The sequence below is a fragment of the Sapajus apella genome, unplaced genomic scaffold (genome assembly GCF_009761245.1).
Source record: "Sapajus apella isolate SASKATOON/1434 unplaced genomic scaffold, GSC_monkey_1.0 scaffold54, whole genome shotgun sequence".
Lineage (NCBI taxonomy): Eukaryota > Metazoa > Chordata > Mammalia > Primates > Cebidae > Sapajus > Sapajus apella.
In genome coordinates this window covers 5,555,526-5,578,147 of record NW_022436994.1, presented here as the reverse complement: position 1 = coordinate 5,578,147, position 22,622 = coordinate 5,555,526, and the positions used below count along the sequence as shown (strand labels likewise).

The window sequence follows — 22,622 nt, the reverse complement described above, 5'->3', positions numbered from 1 at the left end:
CTGTGAGGATTGATGCCCTACTGGGTTCCACAGGTACCTTCCTCCTTCCCCTTTTTAACATGAGAACACAGAAGCTCAGGAAGGTAAAGGGAACGACCGGCGAAAGCGCAGTCCAGCTCTAGAACTGCGTTTCCTCCTGAGAATCACTGTACTCTCCCACATATGGCTGTCATTCCTCCTGTTTCCTTGGCCACGCTTCCTACCCTTGCTCTGGAAACCTCCTGTCCTGGTGGCCAGGAGGCCTCCCCATCCGCATGGTGACCAGCTCTGTGTTTTCTCTTGGGCTTGGCTGGAAAAGACTGAAGCCGGAGCCACTGCATGGCCTCCTCTCTGGGGAAGGCTCCTGCGGTTTCAGTGGGAGAAGGGAACATGGGATTCCTCCTGTGTGTCTCCCCCTGGAACTGTGATGTCAGGTGGTCAGGGCTGACTTGTGGCTACAGGACAGGCTCAGGAATGAGGTCCAGGACCGAGCTTCCCACCTCTCATGGCCTACCTGGGTCTCTGGGAGAACCCTCATGCTTATTCCTTTATAGTTAAGGTGCCTGGCAGCCACTCCCAGAGGCCCTGACAGAACTTTAAATTGTGTTAGCGATCCCACTTCCTGTCTGCTTTCTCGTGGAAGAGCTGCAGCCCAGCAAAGCATCACTGACATCCTCCATCAGATGGCTACTGGTTGGGAGTGATCAGTGAGATCTGGAAGATTTCTTGGCATTTTTCATGTACTTTATAAATGTCCTTTGATGTGAAATGAATTGATATCTCAGAACTTTTTTTTAAATTTATGTTTAAACCATATCAAATATGCCTAAATAATATGCAGATTCTGTCCAGGCACCACGGATGCCAGGTTTTGTCACATTCATTTCTAACCTTTTTATTTTTTGAGATGAAGTCTTGCTCTGTCACCCAGGCTGGAGTGCAGTGGCACGATCTCAGCTCACTGCAACCTCCGCCTCCTGGGTTCAAGCGATTCTTCTGCCTCAGCCTCCCAAGTAGCTGGAAATACAGATGCACCACCATGCCTGTCAAATTTTTGTGTTTTTAGTAAAGACAGGGTCTAACCATCTTTTTTAATGAAATGAAAGTGCACAGATGGAAACAAACTTGCCATCCCATTCATCCCATCCCCTCCCCTTTCCTTTCTCTTCCAGAAGGAGCATTGCAGTGAAGTTGCTGCATATTCTCCGGCACTGACTTTCTTATTTTATTCATGAGCCTGTGTCTGTAAGCAACACCTATTTTGACATGTGTTTTCAAGGACTGACATCGATAGGAGTGATGTAGTACCAGATATATTCTTTTGCAACTTTTTTTCCTGTTTATGTTTTTGAGATTTCTCTGTGTTGTCACAGGCATATTTGTTCATTAATTTATAACTGCTGACTATTATTCCATCTGACTAACACCACAATGTGTTTATCCACTGTCTTCATGGTCAATTGTTTTTAACTTTTTTCTATTGCACACTGTTAGGGCTTTAGGTCTTTGATAGACAGCACATGATTAGCATGCATTATTTCACTTTGAAGTCAGTCACCAACTGAGAAGTGACACAGAGACCAAGATCAGCATCCTGGGCTGGGAAGTACAGCCAGATGGACCACACGTTGCTGGTAGACCAGGGGCATTTCTGAACCTCAGCAGTCTGAGCAACTCAGAGCCCACCTGTGGGGGACCTGCAAGGTTTCTGAAAGGAGGGCACAAATGCCCTCATCCTGCAGACCAACCAACACCACAGAGCTAGTCAGAGGGCCTGAGCGGAGCTGGCTGCAGTGTTTCTTTGTATGCCTCCTCCCAGGGAGACATAACTGAACACTGGAAGAGAAGCAAGAATTTCTCTCACCCCTGATCCTCCATCTTAACCTCCTATATATCCTGAAGCAAAGTCCTTTTGCCCATTTGCACGCTAGCAAATGTGAGAACTCTGGTTCCCCTTCTCTTAGCCAAGACCTGATGTTACCAGACATTCTTTTCATGCAGCTCAAATGTGCATGAAATATTTTCATTTCGTTTGCATTTTTCTGATTTTTAATGAGGTGAAACTTTTTTTTATACATAAGTTGATCATTCCGATTTTCTTCTTTTGCCACTTAATAGAGCATTCACGGTTGAGGACATTGAGACATAGCAATGTTAAGTGCTTGCCCAAGCTTACACCAATAAATATGTTAGAGTTTGCATCCATGTCTGTTAGCTGCACTGTCTTTGGCCCTTGTAATGGACAGGGTATGAGCTCAGCAGGCAGGTATGTATGGGTGCTGGACCCAGAAGCTTGAGAAAGAAATATTGCATGTTGGTTATTGTAGATCCAAGTTGGTCTTGTCTTATGGCGCAAGGACCCTGAGCACAGGATATTCATCACCTCTTTCCACATTCCCCAGGGTATACAGGCTGTAATCCTAATGCCTTCCCTCTCCACCTGCCCAGTATGATCCGTGGTTGCACTTCTTCACTGAAGCTCAGTTTGGCTAGTCTAGAATGTGCAGCAACCTTTGGACACATCTCCATCCTCATCCTATTGTCTACATGCTCCTCTTCTCTTTTCTACCTGTCCCAGTCTTTCCCACTTGACTTATCATATTCCAGATTCTTCACTGCTAAATCATTCCAACCTGAAGTGACAGCATTGCCTTTAAAACTCTCAATATGCACATAGCTCAGTTAGCACCCAGCATTTTCAGCCATTTTGTTAGTTTCTCTTCCATATATTTACATCTCATCTCCCTAACCAGACTGAGCATTTGAGGTGAGTGGCTTGTGTATTTCTTTATGTCTCTCCTTGAGAACACAAAATGAGGTACTGTAGTAAGCCTATGGCATTGGTCAAGAGTAGGATAGCTGGGTGGTCGATGTGATTTGGGGGGGCCAGTTCTTAGTATTGTTGCCCCAGGTCCCATGTGTATGTAATTTCTAACCAGCAAGACGGATGTGTATTGAATGTGAAAATTTTTGTCAATTGCGTAAGTATGAATCTTCAGTTATTCATTATACATTTGTAGCTGTTTAAAGAAGACATCGGCAGAGGAAGCAGAGCAGAGAGTTAGATATATGGGCTAGGCGGAGTGTGACGTGCAGCTCTATGTGCCCTGGGTTCAGAACTGGAATCAGGACTTTGAAGTTCTGCTTTCTGACCTCAGGCTTTGCATTTACTCAGTGTCCTCACGCACTATCGGCCCCTTCTTTAAAGTCACTGCTTTAGCATCTATACCTTCTATTCCCTTTGTGTATTACATGTGTAATTCAAATCATGATCCCTCTCAATAGAAAGGTTTATCTTTATTCCCCCTTCTTAAGGTTTGGGTGTCTTATCCATGAGTAGCTCGTTGTGAAGTATTGAGCAATCGTACCTCTAGCAAAGTTGTAGATCCTGTTTTTGTTTTCATAAAATGTTGTGTAAGTTGATTTTAGATCTTGTGTCTTTCCAACCATTTCTTTCTTGACTCAGTCAGTATTTCTCGAGCTCATTCGGTTCTTTGCACCATCCCAGCTACTGTAGCCATGGTAGACGTGAGTGAGAGATGGCTCTGGCCTTTGAGTTGCACTGAGTCTAGGTGGCCACACTTTCTGCACACATGGGGGTTAGGGGCCTCAGTGATGGAACATCTGTGTCCAAAAGGCCCGGCAGGCTCCAGGGGGTCCAGAGACTTAAAAAAATTCAAGGAAGGGGAGGATTGGGAAAGGCAGATAGAAAGGAAGGGGCAGACAGTATTTCAATATTTCTTTGGTTTCGTGTTAGTCTTATTTAGTGTCATTGCAGAATCCAGTAATCTTAGAGTTAGAAAATATCAATGCAATATCTCTACTAATGGAAGAAATAGCAAAATGGGAAGAAGAATTTACTTTATGCTGAATAGTTGTAGTTGAGAAAGTTCTATGCTGAAGCTTATTAGCTCATACTTCTCTTTCTTCTCTGTTTAAATTAACTCCATCTATGAAAGCATTACAGTTTCTTAGAAAATTGTTCTGGGATTTTCATGCCTCCCATTTGTCTGTTAGTGAGTAGGCATGTGCATTCAGCCTGGAATTACTCTCTAGCCACTGAGAGCCAGTGCACTTTGCAGCAGTAGGATTTCCTAACATCTATTCTAGCAGCTCACAGTCAGAAGTTCCAGATTAGACATGTCATGGTGGTTCTTATGCAGGAGACAGGATTGTGAACACAGGCATCTCTTACTTCTTGCAGAAAGATGTGTTTAAACTGGATTTGAGAAAAATATGTTGGCATTCCCAGGCAGGTAGGCATCCTGGTAGATGGTGAGGGTTGCTGCTATTGCAGACAGAATAGAGTTGGAGGAGTGTCTGAAAAATACTTCCTGCCCTCCATAGTGGAAAAAGATTTGAAACTTTAAAATCAAGCTGCTTTCTGTAATATTTCAGAGCTTGGTCCTTCTTGTGGTATAATGATTATAAAAACGGTTATGAAATCAAACAAGGCAAAGCTTCTTACAGATAGATACCTCACTGGACTTAAGTTTACTAATGTAAAATATATGGAGTGCAATATAAACTACTTAAATGCTACTCACACAGGACCGTTAGTCCCAACTCTCTACCTACCATCATATAGAGCTTTTGTTATGTATGCCACTTGATTTAAGCAGTATCCAGTTTTATAGGCCTCATTTTTCATTTAAGAATTGTTTCATGTGTAAACTCTGTTCTCTACTCCTTCTTATTTAGAAATAGATTCAATATTTATTTTACAGTCCTTGCTGCCTATGTACATATGATATAGATGTGTCTATAATTAGTGAGCATTATAAAGGTCTAACTAATTATGAATAATTTTACTTTGTCATCAAGTTACTATCTTTACAAAGCCTCTGCTATGCATTTAGTTATGACTAGCCTCTGCTAGTCATAGTTGTTAAATTGAAAAAATATTCCCAAACATATCCAGTCTTCACTGTTTTGCTTCAGGTTTGAGTATGTATGTTTGAGGATGTATGTCCTAGATCCCATTTAACTGTGAAAGCAACGTGGATGAGTGAGAACGATTAGTGCATCAGCTTAGAGACCCTGTTTATTGGGGTCAGGTCCAATGCACACACCTTTGCTGATTTTCCTGACCATCCCCTGCTATGATCTGTATTCTCACCTTCCTGAAAAATGGTTTAAGTGGTATTCATTTTTCTGGCCTCAGGACTGGAAGGAATAAATGAACACATAGAGAATGTGTTCATTCTCATGCCCATTCCTAAGAAACCATGTTCTTTGGATCCAACACATTTTTTGACTACTCCTGACACACAGTAGGGGGCTTGAGAATGAATTCTTTTCTCAAATGCCCAACTGTTTCTCCAGGCTATGCAGCTAAATTCTACCCATGCAAAATTTGGAATTATAACTGCAAGATTGTGAAGAATGGTATTTCTGTCATAAGGTATTGTATATAAAATGTAGGTGGCGATTTGCTAATAAGTACTAGTGCTTTAAACTTAGGTTATCCCTAGTTAAGTTTCTTCTGGGGAACTGATAACTTTGGAAGAGGAGAAAAGTTTGTTTCATCTGATAGGGAAAAGTGTGCATGGATGTTCCTGCGGCTGGTTGCAGAATTAGAGATGTGGTGGGAATCTTACCTTTAGTTTCCATGTGAGACAGGGAGCACAGCCTGGAAAAAAGCCCACAAGGCTTGAGTTGGCAGATGGGGAACCATCAGCTTGGGGGGTGCTCAGATCTGGTGCTTAGAGTCAGGGCAGCATCTTGGTGTCTGACCAGGTGAAGGGACAGGCAAATCTTGAACCTCACTCCCAGACATTTAGGTCAGCTTCCTGGAGCTACTGACCACGCCCGTGGGGCTCCAGCCATAGGTTAGTGAAACGAGCCTAAAAGAGGGTCACCGTGACCCAGAATGCCAGACAGGCCCCGATGACTGAGGATTCAAGCCTCATGTCAAAGCTGCAGCCCATGGCTGGAGATGCGGCTGTAGCTTCCATCTGCTCCTTGGCAGACGCTCTGCCTCTCAGGAGGTGGAAGGCACTAGCACATTGTCCCGGAGGACTCTCAGCAGGGAGCTGCTTTTCTGAGTGTACAGTGGCCATCCTGGGGCACTGAGCAGAGCCCCGTGTTGGAATGAGGGTGCCTACGCAGTGTACGGACTGGAGCCGTGAGAAGAGCTGGACGGAGTCCAGCTGGGTCTCTGTCACATGTCCCTGGAGGACTTGAGGTATGGAGTTCAGTGGTGGCTTTTCTTCCCTGATGTAGTGAGGCTGCATCTTCCTCGGCTGGCTGCTGAATTTATGTGGGCACTGGGTTTTGTGTTTGTTTTGTTTTGCTATTTTAACAACGTTCCCTACCCTACATGAGGGCTATGCAAGGCCTAGGTTTGAGCTCAAGTGATGTCTTAATGGAGGGCAAGTGCCCAGCTGATCCCTGTTGATATCGAAGATGGCTCCCCAGAGGAGGCCACATTTGAGCTGGATCCATGACAGGTAGGAGTTTATCAAATGTGAGCCTTTCCAGGGAGACAGGACAGCATTGAGGGGGTATAGGCCACTGCTTCACCAAGCAAGGAGCATGGCAGGGTAGGCTCCAGGGGTTGATATGGCTGAAAAGGATGGGGCATTGTTTTCATCTGTTGAGTCTGGGTACACCTGCTTAGTTAGGTGAAGCCTGATCAATGATCAGGGCCTAACACTGGGGAGTGGCCCAGTGGCCCAGCAGGTGCTCCGAGACTGTGAGGCAAGAAGGTTTTACTGGAAGGTGGGTTCGTGGGTTGGGACTGGGGCTACCTCAGGGCTAGGACAGCTGGCCTGCAGAAGATGGGAACATAAACCAGAGGAAGGCAGGGTTCTACTATGTGACCTGGATCGTGGGCATGGTCCTGGAACCTGCTTATCAGATGAGAAGCTCTGACTTCTACCTACCCAGGGCCCATGACTATCTTTAGGGCTTTTGCCCAGGCAGGACTAGCAGGACACCTGGCTGGCATCTGAGGGGCTGGCACAGCTTTGCCACTTGCTGTTACCAGCCTTACTTCCTCTGGGATGATGCAGGCCTGAAGCTGGGATGGAATGGCATAGGAGCCCAGCATGGGTGCTGGTGAAGGCAGACGTAGGCAGCAGAAGGCGAGGCCTGATCGGTGATCCTCCTTCTAAGCACCGACTCTCATTTTTTTAGAAGTGAACAAATCTCTAAACACAATCATGCATCACTAAATGACAGGGAAACATTCTGGGAAATACATCCTTAGGCAATTTTATCATTGTGTGAACATCATAAAGTGGACTTACACAAACCCAGATGGTACAGCCTATTACACACCTAGGTTATATGCTATAGCCTGTTGCTCCCAAGCTACAAACCTGCATGTTACCTTACTGCCCCGAACACTGTAGGCAGTGTAACACATGGTATTTTTGTATCTGAACATAGAAAAGATATGTAAACATATGGTATTGTAATCCACGGGACCAGGTCACATATGCCGTCCCTTTGTGACCCAGTTATGGGGTACATGACTGTAGTTGAATCAGGATTTCTAGATATTTAATGACAATATAACCAACAATCAAATTTTTTAGAAAGCTATGAAACCTTTGAGAAAATAGCATGCCGGCCTGTGTGCATGCCTTTGAGCAGTAATCTGTGGCACGGATTCAGTGAAATTTCAGCTCCAGTGGCAGTAAGAAGTGTTTTGTTTCCAGGCCAGTGATCTCTGCCCCATTTGCCAAGATGTGCGCCTTCATGCAGAACGCTGCTGGACGAGGCTGATTCAGGGCCTGCTGCCTAAGGACCTGGCACCTTTTTGACTTTGCAGTTGGACATCCGTCTCTGGTCCTGCTGTATCCCAAGGCCCTCCCTGGTGATATGACATAGGGCACACTCTCGACTTCCTCTAAATTCCCAAATGGAAATGGTGCTTTCCACTCCCTCCCTGGTGTATGCCCAGGCAAGGAGTGGTTGCCACATTGTGCTGCTTTGTGAGGACAGACCTCGCTATCTGACCCTCTTGCTCCTTGCTATCTTAATCTCTATAGGGGATGGTGTTCCCTCTTCTAGGGCACGCTGTTCTGGCTCTCCATCATGTAATCCACACCACCTGGGCTTGAGGGCTTATGCTCTGAGTCCTTCCAGCTGAAGGCTTCTGACATGCAATAAACCATGTCTTTGCAACTCAAGGTCTTGGCTTTTAAAACTCAGAATCTGACCAGGTGCAGTGACCCATGCCTATAATCCCAGCACTTTGGGAGGCCACGGTGGGTGGATCATGAAGTCAAGAAATAGAGACCATCCTGGTCAACATGATGAAACCCCATCTCTACTAAAAATACAAAAATTAGCCAGGCACGGTGGCACACACCTGTAGTCCCAGTTACTCGGGAGGCTGAGGCTGTAGAATTGCTGGAACCCAGGAGGCGGAGGTTGTAGTGAGCCCAGATCGTGCCACTGCACTCCAACCTGGTGACAGAGCCAGACTCCATCTCAAAAAACAAAAAGAAAGGAAAACTTCAGAATCCTTCTCTCATTCTGCTTCCTACATGTATATCCCCCTTGAGACAAAAATGCCACAGACTTCCTCTAAATTCCTAAATGGAAATGGTGCTTTCCACTCCCTCCCTGGCGTATGCCCAGGCAAGGAGTGGTTGCCACGTTGTACTGCTTTGCGAGGACAGACCTCGCTATCTGACCTGGGGATATTTGTAGGAGATAGAAAGAAAGAAATGAGACCCACAATGATGGCAGCAACCACAAAGAGCAACACTGGTTATGGCAGCAAAAAAAAAAAAAAAAAAAAAAAAAAGAAACAAACAGACAAACAAAAAAAACCTAATTGTGCCAACAACAATAGCAAAACACATGTCAAAAACAGGCCTTTTATTGTTTCAGGACTGATTGCACCTTGCAAGGCTACATTGCAAACCAGCTAGTGTTTTGTCTCAGGCCACTCTAACGTTTGTCAGTTTCCTTTCTTTTTTAGAATTTTTTGGCCAAGTATACATACACGCACCCTTAGTCCTCACTCCCAGGCAACTTGACTGTGGTCTAGTGCCTCCGAAAGAGACATGGTTAAACCCACATTGAGCTTTTGCTTCTCATTATAGCCAGTCCACTCAATGGAGATTTCAGTTTTTGGTGTTTGCGTTGTGTAGATGAAGGAAGCATCTGTGAGAGTTGTTCATGTTCTTCACCTTCCAAGTGGTGTTTGTATCATGGATGTGGAGCACACAAGTCAACTGGGGGTCTCCCTGCCCCTGGGAAAGGAGCTTGATATGACCCATTTCCATAGGTATCCCCGCTTTCCAGTTTCGCTTCTCATGGCTGGGTCAGCATATGCTGTTCCTGCTTTGTCTTGGGTTAACCCAGATCAAAAATCACTCCACTGGTGATAATCAGGGGATAAATCCCCACGTGCTATGTGAGTGACTGTGGAGGGTTCCACTGGCCATGCACAGCCTTCCCGGGAATAGCTGGTATGCTTGATTTGGATGGCTCAAAAAGGCAGAGTTTGAACCCATGACTGGAAGGTACAGATAGGCAAATGGAAGCTGGGTCTCTAACAGAGCATCGTGATGCTGGATAGAGGGTGAAATGACTGGGAGAGGCCCCAGAGGATATTGGAATCACCATGCGTGGACTCACAGTCAGGAGCCCTCAGTGGAAAGGGACCTCGTCCTCGCAGGGCAAACCTGCCCATGACACGTTGCCTAACACCTCTGAGTTTCAGTTTCCTGCCAGTACAAAGGGTCAGTAATTTGAGTACATGTATTTTAGTGCTGCTGCAAAAGTTCAGTGAGGAAATATTCATACAGTCCCTAGCCCGCAGCCTGGCTTTAATGCTCTGTTTCTCCTTCATCCCTTTCCCCTTTCCTACTCCAGGGTCTTTGTAACTGGAAACACTGGTAGTGCTTCATGTGGGGCTGGGGGGAGACCTGACAGGGCTATAGAAAAGGGATTCACCTACGTGGTGAGTGGATGGGCAAGAATTCAGCAGCAAGTTTTTATTTGTTTAATTTTTAAATAGATGAAAATGCTTCTTCAAAAAAAAGTTTATTAAAAAACCTAATATGCAGACCACGAATTAAACAGTGGCTCTGACTGGACAGGAGAGGGAACGTCACAGCCCTGTGGCCCGTCCTGTGCATTCACACATAAGGCAACTCACTCAATACCCAGCATGCCTGTGTGCACACCCTCAAAACCATCAGCTTGGATTATTTTTTTAACATTCTTAAAACACTTAGGTTTCTTTGCAGAAAGTTTAGGGGAAGAAAAATATGGCCCTGTAGGGCCAGGTATGGTGGCTCACACCTGTAATCCCAACACTTTGGTGCTGAGGTGGGCAGATCACTTAAGGTCAGGAATTTGAGACCAGCCTGGCCAACATGGTGAAACCCCATCTCTACAAAAAATACAAACATTAACCGGGCATGGTGGCAGGTGCCTGTAATCCCAGCTATTCAGCACGCTGAGGCAGGAGAATCACTTGAACTTGGGAGGTGGAGATTGCAACACTCTGAGATCACACCACTACACTCCAACCTGGGCAACAGAGCAAGACTCCATTTCAAAAAAGCATACATGACCCTTTAGGATAAAGATGACAGCAGTCGTGACACTGACTGTGGACTTGTGTTTCAGGTGTCTCCATGCGAGAGGTGTCGCTGTGAAGCCAACGGTGAGGTGCTGTGCACGGTGTCAGCGTGTCCCCAGACGGAGTGTGTGGACCCTGTGTACGAGCCTGATCAGTGCTGTCCCATCTGCAAAAATGGTATGTGAGATGCCCATCAGTGACAGGGTGCACCTTGCACCCTGATGCACAGCCCTTGCACTGCTTCATGGTAGACAGAACACACACGGGTATGAGTTTCAACCCATGTACCTATACACACACATGCATACTCACGTGTGTCATCTTTAGGCCGCAGTGGTTCTTTAGCAAGGCCTCTCTCCCTCTTACTGGCATCAGCACCATGTTTTATGGATGTTAAGAAGTTCTTTGGGGAGAAATTCAGTTTCCACCTTTGAGGAGAGTCACTTATTTTAATTTAAATTTGTTTGTTCTTGCAAAGCCGTTTCTATCTTTCCAAGACAAATTAAACACACTGGTTGGGCTCATTTACTTTTCATTACTAAGTGAATTAAACTTGGAACATAATTGAATATTTTTCATAAGCAAATTAGGCGGGAAGAGAGCCCCTTCCTAGTCCCAGGGAGAGAGCCCGGTAGATCAGAAGCCTTGCCTGCGTTATGGAAACAAAGTGGCAGGAAGGATGCCCTTGATCCTAATTTATCAAGGGAGAGTGTTTCCTCATCCTGACAGACAATGATTATTCTGCACCTGAGGTACTGAGAGCATTACACTTTAAGAGGGTTTTTGACAAGACTGCATTCCCAGGCTGGCTGGGCCTGAGAACTATGGCTTGGAGGGCAGTTTGACAAGAGGCTGAGCGGAGCTTGGGAAATAGTGGACAGAGGGAACACAACCGGCGTCTGCAAGGATCTGAGTGTCCTCCCTGGCAGGAGCGACTGGGTTTTCTGGATGTTGCCTAGGGTGTGCTGTGAGAACCGCTGCTTGGGAGCATTCGAGACTAACTTGTGATGCCGTCGGCCGTTCACATGGGTTGCTGGACTGAGGCTTGATACCTGTGTGGTGTGGGTTTGGTAAGTGGCAGGCATGTGTGGGTGGATGGTGGTACAGGGGTGGTCATGGTGCTCAGACAATTCCCAGAGTCCACATCATGACAGTCAAAACCGTGTGAGCTGTGAGGTTCCATGGGTACCTCCGACCAGGTACCTGTTTGCATATCCAAATTTTACTCCAACACATTGTAAAACTCTTGAAGTAAGTAATTGGAAGAGGGAATGAGGTTGCTGTTGAAGGATAGTCCTGAAAGAACAAGATGAGCGTGTTAGGAATGTCGTAATTATTGTAGCATAGAACATCCAGCCCTCCAGATGCAAGTGGACAGTGTTAAAACAAAGATGTCACAGAGTGTGCTTTATATGGGGTTGGCTGATCTCTTGTGCACATTAATTATGAAGAAATCATGAGGTGGGATTCCGTTAGATAAGAACGAGGAGGCCTTTTAGCATGGAGTGTGTTTTTTAAAAAAATGATGTCGAGACAGCAGTGAGATGGAGGGAAATCAATACAGTTTATTCTGCTGGTGTTAATTACCACTAATTTACACTAATAAACGGGGAGGAAGACTCTGGGGTTGGGGAAGGAGCGGCAGGTGGAGAGTCTGGCAGAGTCTTAGGGTGTGGCTTTCGGCACACCTGCTGAGGAGCCCTAGTGAGCGCCTCCCGTCAGCTGGGTGACCTGAGGGCTGGTGCTCAGGCCGTGTGCCCTGCGTGGCGGGGGTACTGGACAACAACTCTCGCTGCGTCAGGTGGGTTAGTGAATGGCTTAAATATGGGTTGCTCAAATATTTGACATCTTAACCATCTAAGATATTCCATGTTTTTCCTGTCAATTTTGATTACAGACTAAGTCTTGGAATTAGACAGTCAGGGAATCCTGGCTTGGGTGCTAACAATAGGTGAGAAGAAAGGATTTCAACCCCTGGATTTTTTTTTTTCCTGCTTTTAGAGAAATTTCAGACCTACTGAAATGTTGAAATAACTCTCCAGTGAACAATTCTATACTCTTAGCTCCATGCACCTGTTGTTAACGTGTTGCCGTATTTGCTTTCTCTCTTTCTTTTTTTTTTTTTTTTTTTTTTTTGAGACGGAGTTTCGCTCTTGTTACCCAGGCTGGAGTGCAATGGCGCGATCTCGGCTCACCGCAACCTCCGCCTCCCGGGTTCAGGCAATTCTCCTGCCTCAGCCTCCTGAGTCGCTGGGATTATAGGCACGCGCCACCATGCCCAGCTGATTTTTTGTATTTTTAGTAGAGACGGGGTTTCACCATGTTGACCGGGATGGTCTCGATCTCTTGACCTCGTGATCCACCCGCCTCGGCCTCCCACAGTGCTGGGATTACAGGCTTGAGCCACCGCGCCCGGCCCTGCTTTCTCTCTTTCTTTGGCCCTCTGTCTTTGGTCCTCTCTTGCCCCATCTCTGTATGTACATAACCCAACACCATCGATGTATTTACTTATTTGTTCGTCCCATAAGACACACAGCACAAATTCTATTGATACTACCACCAACCTACTGAATATTGTTCAAGATTGAACAATATTTTCAATTGTTTTTGCCCTAAGGATTTATCCTACTTAGAGCACAGAGAACTACACGGAGCAGTATTTTGAATGAATTCTTAAAAGTGTGCAGATATGTTAAATTTACAAAGATGTAATTTATTTCTGTGTTCAATTTTATCATTTAAGATATGGTTATATTTTTTGAGTAAATAATGTTCAAAAAGTAAGCGCTGTAAAACTATATACTCAGAGATTCAAAGTTTGTTTTAATATAGCATTGATGGTTTTGGGAGATGCTTGTTGTCCTGATGGTAAACTTCTAAATGTTGATCCTTTACCTCTATATTTTGAGAGGCAATATGGAATGAAATAAGGCAAGATTTTTGCGGTGGTCCATTAGAGATTTTTAGAAGGGAGAAGAATATGTTTTTTAAAGCTAGATTTATGTTACAGAAAGACTTCTATTATAAGGTTTGTTCCAATTATATCAAAACACCAACAACTTATTTTAGGGAGTATAACTGGGAATAAATTTAAATGTGTCTAATCACGCACATACAATTACATTTCTTTTATTCACCAGATAGAACTTGGCTTTCAGCTGTCTCTAGTTATAGGGTGTTCTGACCTTGACAGGGAAAATGGGGTTTGAAATTCTTGATAAAAGAGAGATGCTTGAAAAATAAAAACAGTTTCTACAAGAAACAAATGCTCTATAATAAATGACCAAGATTAATGAATAATTTACAGTACTTCAACCCTGCCTCCCCACATAAACAATGTTCTTGCAAAAAAATTATATGTTTGATATATAACAGATTAGAGGACATCCAGAATGAATGTTTTATATGAAATTAAAAGCTTGGATAGACTTAGCTTGGATGAAATATGAAGGTTTTAACTCTTGATCTCCGTAGACCAGCCTTTACTCCTCACTCTGGCATGTCTTGACCTGTAGCATTAAATAGCTCTTTCTCCGACAGAAGGGAAATTACAGTTCAGTTGCCAGCTGCCAAAGTCACTTGCATCAAAGGAGCAGAAGTTGGAAACCAAGAATGCCTTGAATATAAATAAATGATCACAAACCAAATGCACTTTAATATATTCAATTTGTTGACTTGTGTAGATCAATCTCCCAGTGTTTTTGTTTTGATAAAATGGATGTTGCATGGCATTATTTGTTTTTAAAATCTTCCCCCTACAATGACACAAATAGTGAGTATTATTTGACTTTCAAGAATTCAGCTTTTCTCTGGTGATAGGTGCACAGCACCCATTCTGATCAAGCCCCTTAGTTTCAGACATGCTTGTCTGCATTAAGTGGGCACTATGTTCCCATTAGGGATCAGAAGACCTCCATTCTGCAGGTGCACATGTCATCTTACTTTATGGATCCAAAGAAGAAAACTGAAAAAAGTAGGACATCAGTGTTGAAATATAAGGACTTTGTCGGAATTAGCTGTACTTCTCAAAGGTGGAATATGGTATCCAAGGGACGATGTGATATATGCCAAAAGCACAAAGCCAGTGGATGTAAAGGTTATATATCTCCCTGAAGTATAACTGCTACCTGATTATTATTATTTGCAGCTTTGTTTTCACAGGAAAGTAAATATGTCTATTTTTTGGAGGAAAATGAAAAACTTTTATGACACTTTAAACACTGAGACTTCAAATTATTAAACATACTTTCGTGGGAAAATATGTAAGAAGCACTGACTGAGAATTAGGCAGAGTTTTGTTTGTTTTCCTGTGTATTTCAGAGAGTAGGATAAGATGGTAGTAAATTTCATGCGGTGAGTTAGACAAGACTGAATGGGGTGTGTGTGTGTGTGTGTGTTTGTGTGTGGACATATCAAGATACTTTCACAAAGAAAAGCCTATTCCTATATGGTCTCACTAGTGAATCCTTCCAACATTGCTACCAAAGAAACAATGCAAATTTTATGGAAACCCTCTGTGATTATTTACAGATTACATGATTGTGACCAGAAAAAATAAAGGAATTTACAAATATCAAAATGAAGAGTTGATTTTAACAAGGATATTTAGCAAGATTTGTGTTTGAAAATCAGCTGTATTTCTATATACCAGCAACAAATAGAAGTGAATTAAAAACTCGAGTTTCAAATAACATCATACAAGTCAAATACTTGGAAGTAAATCTAACAAAAGTGTGAAAAGTCTCCATATTTAAAAAACATAAATCTTTATTGAGAGAAATTAAAGAAGACCTAAGTAAAAGGAGGGATATATCATGCTCATGATTGAAAGACTCAGTAATATAAAGAGATGAGTCTGCTTCAAAGTAATCTATTGATTCAGTACAAAATTCTAGCCAAAAATTTGATGGTTTTCTGTAGCAATCATCAAACTGATTCTAAAATATAAATGGTATACAAGAGCTAAAAGCTGGCTTGAGAAATACCCAAGAGAAACAACAAAGCTGGAAAACGTACAAATATTAAGACTTACTGAAAGACATAGTAATTAGCTCATTGTTGTTTGGTCACAAAGAAAAACTGACCAATGGAACAGAACAGAGTAAGAAAAGGCCTTTGCATGTAAGACCACTGGCTGTGTACTAAACTGACATCACAGGACAGTTAGAAAAGGAGTAATCTTTCCAATAAATGGTGCTAGACCAACTGAATTGCAGTATGGAAATAAAAGGTGTCATGATTCCTACCTCACATTCGACAAAAATCATTTCCAAACAGATTGCAGATTTAAATATGAAAGTTAAAACAATAATGCTTTTACAGGAAAATATAGAACAACTTTATCACTTTGAGTATGCAAAGGTTAAAAGAACACTAGAAGCACTAAACATAAGGAAATAATTTATAAATTGAACTTTTTAAAATTCAGAATCTTTGCTCACCGAACAACACTATTAAACACGCACAATATTGCCCACGTTTTGAGAAAGTAATTGCAATATGTATAATTACCTAATATCTATTTAAATAATTCCAGCACATCCAAATAAAGCAGAGAGATACAAAAGAGAGAAAAGTATAGGGAGATTCCCAACTTTCTTTGTACATCAATACCCTTTTCTTAATTCCTTGGATCAGCGAGATTAGTTTCTTACGTGTTTCAGGTACTGGACTGCTTTCATTATTTCTGTAGCATGGCATTTCCATGACAGGTCCTGTTCTTGGTGCAGATATGAGAAAAAAAATGAAAAAAAAATAGGAAAAAAGAATTTCTTGTTTTGTTGGAATTAAATTAGTGTTAACCTGACATAGATTATGATCACTTAAGATGCATTTTGTAATTCCTAGAACAATCACTAAGAAAATCAACAAAAGAATTAAACATGACACATGAAAGAATTGTGTATTTAATTTTAAAAAGACAGTCAAGGAGAAACAGAGGAACAACTATCAGGGAACCGAGAGAAGACAAGTAAAATTTTATATATATTTATATATATATATATATATATATATATATATATATATATTTAAAAACAGAGCCCCAAAATACATGAAGTAAAAATTGATAGAATTCAAAGGAGACATCGAAACTTAAGTAATTGTAGTTGCAAATACTGATGAACTATTCAATCATTCATAGAAAATCTAGACAGAAAATGAACAATAATATAGAAGACTTGAATGACACTGTTAGCAAATTTGACTAACTGACGTATATGTACAATATACCACCCAGACATTGAAGAATACTCATTTTTGCAAAGTGCAGGTGGACACTCTCTACAGTTGACAATATGCTAAGACATAAAACAAGTCTCAATAAATTTAAAGGACTTAATCATATATAGTTTTTTTTAACACAACAGATTTTTAAAGGATGAAATTAGAATCAACAACAGAAGGAAATCTGGGAAATCTAAGATTATTTGGAAATTAAACAACACATTTAAAAAAAAAAACAAACCAAGGGCCAATGAAGGAACCTCAGAGATTTTAGAAAATACTTTGAACTGATCAAATAATGAAGACAGAATGTGCTATAGATTATGGGGTGATCCTAAAGCAGTATTTATAAGGAAATGTGTAGATTTGAAGACCTATCTCAGAAAAAAAAGGAAGGTCTCACATCAGCACTGTAATCCTCTACCTTAAGGAACTAATAACTGATCAGCTAATTTTACTAAAATCATGCGAAAAGAACATAAAAATAGAAGCAGAAATCAATTAAATAGAAAATAGAAAAGCTTAGGAAAAAGTAAAGAAAACCAAGTTAGTTTTTGAAAGCTGGTTCTTAACAATATTGATAAAATTGACAAAACTTTCACTAAACTAACCAAGAAAAAATTAGAGAAGACACAAACCAGGAATGAGAGAGAGGCGTCACTACTGACCCTATAAAAATGAAAATGATTACAAGGCAATATTATGAACAACTTTACACCAACAGATTCAAATAGTTGAAAGAAATGGACAGATTCCTAGGAAAATACAAATTACCAAAACTGACTCAGTTCATTTCTGAATTGCCCTAAAACAACAAAATTCAAATTAATTATTAAAAGCTCTCCACACATAAAAGCCCAGGCCTACGTACATTTACTGGTAAATTCTTTCAAATATTCAAAGAAAGAAGTAATGCCAATCCTTTACAAACTCACCCAGGAAATATAAGCAAAGGGAACACTTCCGTATTTAGTCTCTGCATTTGTCATGACCACAATACTGAAGGTGGACAAAAACACCACACAAAAAAGAAAGCTAGAGACAAATTTATTTCATCAATATAAATGGAAATCTCCTTAACAAAATGAGTTAACATCAGCAATCTGAATCCAGAACCATATAAAGAATTATACACTTTAACCAAGTGCAGTTGATTTCAGCAGTGCAAGATTGGTTTACTGCCTGAAAAATTAACATAATATATTATTAATATAAATGATAAAAACTGCATATGATCTCAATAGATGCAGATAGGTATTTGAAAAATTCAACACTCATTCATGTTTGAAGCTCTCAACAAACTAGGCATAAAAAGGAAATTTCTCAATCTGATAAAGAGCAACTATGAATAATTCACAGCTAACAACTACTATGAATGTTCTGTCAATAGTCCTAAAATCTAGGAGAAGGCAAGGATATCCATATGGACCACTTTGATCTATCAACGTAGTGGAGGTCCTGTATACAAAGAGTAAGAGAAGGTGGGAAAGAAGAGGAAGGAAAAGGAAATTAAGAAGTAAAACTGCCTTTATTAGAAGATGTTATGCTCCTGTATATGAAAATGCCAAGAATTACGCATACACGTGCACATACACAGGCACATGCACACACACACACATGCATATGCACACACACACACACACTACTGTGGCTAGTAAAGATTTATACCCAATAATATACAAAAATACAAATTTTTGTAGTATACAATGGATAATAAAAATGAAATTAAGAAAATAATTTCATTTAGAATAGCTTCAAAAAGAATAGATACTTAGAAACAAATGTCATAACGCACGGTTTATACACTAAAAGCTGCAAAATATTGCTGAAAGAAATCAAAGGAGATACAAATAAATGGAGGGACATTTCATGAGTAGAAGACTCAATGTTGTCAAGATAATAGTTCTTCCCAAATTAAAATATAAATTCAGTGCAATTCCTACACAAATCCCAGCACACTTTTTTTTTGTAGAAATTGGCAGTCTTATCCTAAAATTTATGTAGAATGTAAAGGATAACCAAAAGAAATTTTCAAAAGAACAAAGTTGGAAAATTTGTACTAGCCAACTTTATAACCTATTAGAAAATCAATAATCAAGATACCATAGTATTGGTGCAAATATAGACAATGGAAACGAATTGACAGTCCTGAAAGAAATCTAGTATGCAAATCTTTACATAGTTATTTACAACCAATGTTGTAAGATACTTCAATGGGGAAAAAATAGTCTTTTCAACAAATGATTCTAAGAAAATTATATATTCATATGCATAAAAAAGAACATAGACACTTACTTTACACCATATACACATTAACTCAAAATGAATCATACACCCAAATGTGAGAGTTTAAACTATGTAATTTTTAGATTAAAAATATATGAAAACAACTTTATTAATAAAGGTTGTGCAACTGTTTCTTAAAATAATATCAAAATCATAATCTATAAAAGAAAAAATCCAATAAATCGAATGTCATTAAAATGAAAAACTTTTGCATCTCAAAACACACAACAAATAAAATGAAAATACAAGCACAGACTTTGAAAAAATATTTGAAAACCATATATCTGATAAAATGTTTGTATCCAGGATTTATAAAGAACTTACACAACTTGAAAAAAAGACAGCCTATTTAAAAATGAGGAAAGGATGTGAACAGACAATTAGGCAAAAGAGACAAACAAATGACAAATAACCAGGTAAGAAGATGCTCAACCTCAACCTGGCTATGTCTCCACCCAAATCTCATCTTGAATTGTATTTCCTATAATCCCCACATGTTGTGGGAGGGACATGGTGGGAGGTGGCTGAATCACAAGGGTGGTTTCCTGCATTCAGTTTTTGTGATAGTGAGCTCTGATGAGATACGATAGTTTTATAAGGGGTTGCTTCACTCTGCACTCCTCCTTGCTGCTGTCATGTGAAGAATGACATGTTTGCTTCCCCTTCTGCCATGATTGTAAGTATCCAGCTACATAGAACTGTGAGTCAATTAAAACTCTTTCCTTTATAAATAACCCAGTCTTGGGATATTTAGCAGCATAACAGTCTAATGCAATACTACTATACCCCATTAGAATGGTTGTACTAAAAAGGACAGAAAGTACTGGAGGTTGGCAAAGATGTGGACAAAGCAGAAAAATATTGCTGGCAGAAATGTCAAATGGTTTGTCTACTCTGGAAAACAGTTTATCAGTTGCTTAAAAGGTGAAAGAAAAACTTACCATATGTCCTAGTTATTCCTTCCTAGGATTCTATCCCAGCAAATTGAGAACATATTTTCACACAAAGATGTGTATGCAAATGTTCCTAGCAGATTATTATTATTTCTAGTATTATCATTAATGAATAAAGAGTGTAATAATGCAAATGTTCATTAACCAGTGAATGGATAAACAAATGTAGTATGTCCATGTACTGAATACTATTTATCAGTAAAATACTATTTATCAGTAAAAAGGAATGAACTAATAATACATACTACAACATGGGTGAACCTCAAATACAGAAGCTGTTGCAAAATATTACATATTTTATGCTTCTATTTTTTGAAACATCTTGTGCAGACAAATTTATGTAAGAAGAAAATTGATCAGTGGTAGCTGAGAGCTATAATCAGAGTGGGAATTAGCTGCAAATCATCATGAGGGAATTTATTGAGGTGATGATATGTTTATTAATTGGGTTTTTAGGTGGATACCAAATAAAATTTACTAAAAATTATTAAATTGTACACTTACACTGGGTGAATTTTATGGTATGTCAAATATACCTGAATGAACCTTCTAAAAATATTGAGCCTCTTAACAAAGATAGATAAAGTGAAATTTTTATAATTTTTTTTGACTCACTCTGAAGGCTAATCTTGATACACAACTTTTATGTTTCCTCAGCAACTGACTTTTCTAATCCTAATGTCTTTAATAGCTTTATGAAATCTTCCTTCTTAAGCCTACTGAAGTTGAGACCCTTATAAGTATATATTATTACTTGCTGGTGTTAAAATAGAAACTTTAGACAAATTAAACTTAAAAGTTTCTTTGAGCAAAGGATTCATGAGTCAGGCAACACTCAGAAGCAGAAGAGGTTCAGAAAGCTCCACCCAGCAGTGTGAGCAGTGAGCTTCTAAAGGCTGAACACAAAAGCAAAGTGGAGAAGTCACCTGGTTTGCTAGAGCCAGGTGTCTGCCATAATTGGGTGTGGTGTAATGAGGCATTTCCCTTATTTAGGCATACTCTGATCAGGTGGCTGCCTGTAATTGGTTGAAGCTCAGCTGTTTGTGATTGGCTGAAGCTCAGCTATTGTTATAAAAATATATTCCTAAATTATGTTTTGATTTGTTAGGTAGAAAGTCAAAGTAAGGAGACTGTCTCAAGCTAATGGCTTCCTACTTATTTAATACCTGAAATAGATAAGAAGTTGTAATAGATAAGAAGTTGTAAAGAAAAACAGGTAAAGAAACACAAGTCTATAACTGGTTATATTTTTTTTGTACTCTTGTTCCCTTGTGCATAATGTGGAAGTCCAACTCCCCACACATCCCTCTCTCGTTAATTTTTGCCGTGCAGACACCCTCTTTCTCCTTCAAGCAGTGCTCTTCTCCATGTCATTCTAAGAGGCTCTTTTTCTTTATGGATTCAGCTTCCCAGATGATGGGGCTGAAAACTTAAAATACAGAGAATGAGAGCCAGTGTGTGTCTCTTGTTCTCCCGCCGGCGCTTAAAGCTGCTAGAACTGCAGAGTCTGGGACACAACACTCACCTGCTTTGCAGGGTTAGTGGTTCCTGAAGCCTCATGTATAGCAGAATCACTTCGAGGGCTTGATGAAACACTTTGGGACCCACCTCTAGAGTGCCTGATCCAGAAGTCTGGGCTGGGGCCTGAGAATTTACATTTTTAACAAACACCGTGTGCTTCTGTTGCTGCTGGTCTAGAGACCACCATTGGAGAGCCACTGCTTTTGGGCACTCATTTGTTCACAGCATTCTTGGATATTTCCTGCCAGTCAAATTTAATGAGAGAACATAGTGGTTGTAAACCTTTAAACATGAAATGAGATAAATTTGAGACTTCAAATGCATTTCAAATGCCTTAATTAACTTATGTTTGGTGTATTCTAGAGATTGTAGGGTTTATGGAAATATATTAACATGCAATAATACTTTAAAATTTGAAAATACCAGGGCAGAGGAAACATGACTGTTGAATGGCAAATTAAGTCAGAAAGGTTTTATACAGAAATGTGCTCTCTATCATTATGTACAGCTAGTTAGTAAAGGTTGGCATAAAATTAGCCTATAGGCTTGCTAGCACCTAAAGCAAAAAACAGAACCATAGGCAATATTAGCTACAGTATTTAGCAGAAACACACAATTCTGTTTTTCTTGGTGCTGAAGCCTGGAGGAAATGAGTCCCTGGTGAATTGTTTCCCTGCAAATAAATACATAAATAAATTTTAAAATATTTAAAAGCTTTATTCAGTTCCCCCTGTTGGAACTTCCCCACAAAAGTCAAGAACTCACTCCAAAGTGCTAATGTACTTCTACAGGTGTCTTCTGTTTTACTTGCATTTTGATCTTTTGGAAATATTGATTCAGATGACATGCCATTAATCTGCATAAAGCCCAATGGGTGCTAATTATTTATTACTATTAGAGAAGAACCTCAGTGTCCTAGCCTCTGTAATATGTATTTTCATGCTGTTCTTCATCACTTTCTTAACTAATACTAACTCTGTGTTTGCTCTTGCTATTCCAGACTTTAGTTTTCAGTATTAACAAGAAACAGTTCAGATAGTTCTCTGATCTTTTCATTTCTGACAAACTAGATAAGGAGGATGAATAGATAGCAGTTGGTCTCT

At 40.4% G+C, this 22,622-nt stretch overlaps 1 protein-coding gene across 3 annotated transcripts in view; it reads left to right on the top strand.

The window, feature by feature from the left end:
* VWC2 (von Willebrand factor C domain containing 2) overlaps positions 1–22,622 on the top strand; it is a 148,221-nt gene that overhangs the window by 17,268 nt on the left and 108,331 nt on the right. For all 3 annotated transcript variants that reach the window (XR_004258498.1, XR_004258499.1, XM_032244246.1), the window contains exon 2: positions 10,582–10,711. Coding sequence is in view for 1 of the 3 variants with exons in the window: in XM_032244246.1 (XP_032100137.1) it covers positions 10,582–10,711 (130 nt within the window). In the remaining 2 variants the exon portion in view is untranslated. The remainder of the gene's footprint in view (positions 1–10,581; positions 10,712–22,622) is intronic.